General features: G+C 46.8%; 2 protein-coding genes across 2 annotated transcripts in view; both read right to left on the bottom strand.

Moving 5' to 3' along the window:
- lamb2 (laminin, beta 2 (laminin S)) overlaps positions 1-1,885 on the bottom strand; it is a 27,061-nt gene extending 25,176 nt beyond the window's left edge. Inside the window, exons 1-2 of the mRNA XM_083675781.1 lie at positions 1,823-1,885; positions 1,545-1,617 (exon numbers count right to left, since the gene is read on the bottom strand). Coding sequence (XP_083531907.1) covers positions 1,545-1,575 — 31 coding nt within the window. The 5' untranslated portion in view covers positions 1,576-1,617; positions 1,823-1,885. The remainder of the gene's footprint in view (positions 1-1,544; positions 1,618-1,822) is intronic.
- A 406-nt stretch (positions 1,886-2,291) lies between these two features.
- Positions 2,292-2,500, bottom strand: part of lamb2l (laminin, beta 2-like) — a gene marked incomplete at its 3' end in the record, with an annotated part of 26,221 nt that continues 26,012 nt past the window's right edge. Inside the window, exon 21 of the mRNA XM_083674725.1 lies at positions 2,292-2,300. Within this exon, the coding sequence (XP_083530851.1) occupies positions 2,292-2,300 (9 nt within the window). The remainder of the gene's footprint in view (positions 2,301-2,500) is intronic.

The following is a 2,500-nucleotide window of genomic DNA, read 5'->3' as shown; positions in this document are numbered from 1 at the left end:
TAACAACCACTCCATCTCTCTCTCTCTCTCTGTCTGTAACCACCACTCCATCTCTCTCTCTCTCTCTCTCTCTGTCTGTAACCACCACTCCATCACTCTCTCTCTCTCTGTCTGTAACCATCACCCCATCTCTCTCTCTCTCTCTGTCTGTAACCATCACCCCATCTCTCTCTCTCTCTCTGTCTGTAACCATCACCCCATCTCTCTCTCTCTCTCTCTGTCTGTAACCATCACCCCATCTCTCTCTCTCTCTCTCTCTCTCTCTCTCTGTCTGTAACCATCACCCCATCCCTCTCTCTCTCTGTAACCATCACCCCATCTCTCTCTGTCTGTAACCATCACCCCATCTCTCTCTCTCTCTGTAACCTTCACCCCATCACCCCATCTCTCTCTCTCTCTGTAACCTTCACCCCATCACCCCATCTCTCTCTCTCTCTGTAACCATCACCCCATCACTCTCTCTCTCTCTCTCTCTCTCTGTCTGTAACCATCACCCCATCCCTCTCTCTCTCTGTAACCATCACCCCATCTCTCTCTCTCTCTCTCTCTGTAACCATCACCCCATCACTCTCTGTCTGTAACCATCACCCCATCACTCTCTCTCTCTCTCTCTCTGTAACCATCACCCCATCACTCTCTCTCTCTGTAACCATCACCCCATCACTCTCTCTCTCTCTCTCTCTCTGTAACCATCACCCCATCTCTCTCTGTCTGTAACCATCACCCCATCTCTCTCTCTCTCTCTCTGTCTGTAACCATCACCCCATCTCTCTCTCTCTCTCTCTCTCTCTGTAACCATCACCCCATCACTCTCTCTCTCTCTCTCTCTGTAACCATCACCCCATCACTCTCTCTCTCTCTCTCTCTCTGTAACCATCACCCCATCACTCTCTCTCTCTGTAACCATCACCCCATCACTCTCTCTCTCTCTCTCTCTCTCTCTCTGTAACCATCACCCCATCTCTCTCTGTCTGTAACCATCACCCCATCTCTCTCTCTCTCTCTCTGTCTGTAACCATCACTCTCTCTCTCTCTCTCTCTCTCTGTCTGTAACCATCACCCCATCTCTCTCTCTCTGTAACCATCACCCCATCTCTCTCTCTCTGTAACCATCACCCCATCACTCTGTCCCTCTCTCTCTGTCTGTAAGTATCATCCCCTCTCTCGCTACTGTATCGTACCCCCTGTGCCCCAATCTCTCCTCTGCCCCAACAACCACACACACACACACACACACACACACACACACACACACACACACGCGCACACACACACACACACACCAATGGTTCCTCTGTATTCCCAGTGCTTGAGATGACCCACAGGGAACTGCGTGTTGGCTCGCATTGGCATTGGCTGTGTTCATCAGGTTTCACAAAAACACGGTGGATTTACAGAGCTATTCAACATGCAGCCACAGTCAAATCAATACAAGTATGTTTCTATTGGCAGGTTTTTATTGCCACTGGTCGGTTGGCTTGGCAGCGGATCAATGTTCACTGAGATCAGAACTTCAAAGCGCAGCGGCACCGTAAGCTACTTACCGGAGACGAACATCACCACTGACGTGTGCATGTTGGCTGTACGGTCATCCGTTATTTAACTTGTTGAATCACCCTGAAAAAATCGTCACATCAAAATAACATGAAATATTTTTACACGCAGTTTTATTCCATTGAAAACTAACCAAAAGTTACTAACCACGCTCAGATTTATTCTAAATAAATAAACTAAAGCGGCATTAGAGAGGAAAGTTATAATATTTTAAGAGTTAGCGATAGAGAGAGAAAGAGTGAGAAATAGTGAGAGAGCGATCACTTACACTTTTTTCTCTGATTTAGATGTCTCAGTCGTTCTCATCAGTAGTTAGCCATGCGAGAGTTCGGTAACTAGCTGGATGTGAGCGGTGAGCTCGCGGTGGTGTCAGAAGTCCGTCGACCACTCTCCAAACTTCTGTCCTCACGAGTCCTGGTGGACGGAAACCGCGCTGCGGAACCTCGCGTGCTCGGAACGGACCCTCGAGCGCTTCAGCCTGAGTGAACGCTTCTGATCATCATCCTCGTCTTCTTCATCATCATCATAATGTTGTTACAATTCTGCCAGTTATGAGAAGTATACATAGATTTTCTTAAATCACAAAAACACAATTTTATACAAATCACATTTTTGATCTTATTTTTCTTAATGTTATTTCCATCACACTATTAAGTGCGCATTCATATCTTCCCTTTATCGCTCTAGTGACGAGAAGATATTCATGTAAGTAAATACGTTATCTTAGTTGGTAAGTTTTAGGTAGCCTAAAACACACCACACACGTCAGTGCGCTGAAACGTTAGAGAAGTATTGGCAGACAACGATAGCACCTCCAGTTGTCTGTCACTTCTCTTGAAGGAAACATGAGGGTTTCAACAGAAAGGACGAGTTAGTGAAAGTTCGTTCTGCAGAAGCGACTCTAAAATCCACCGCAGGTTTTCAGACGACCCGTGTGTCTGCCAGA

The sequence above is a fragment of the Argentina silus genome, assembly GCF_951799395.1.
Source record: "Argentina silus genome assembly, chromosome: 8".
Classification (NCBI taxonomy): domain Eukaryota; kingdom Metazoa; phylum Chordata; class Actinopteri; order Argentiniformes; family Argentinidae; genus Argentina; species Argentina silus.
The sequence above is the reverse complement of the archived record's forward strand: the minus strand, read 5'-3'. Positions and strand labels throughout refer to the sequence as shown.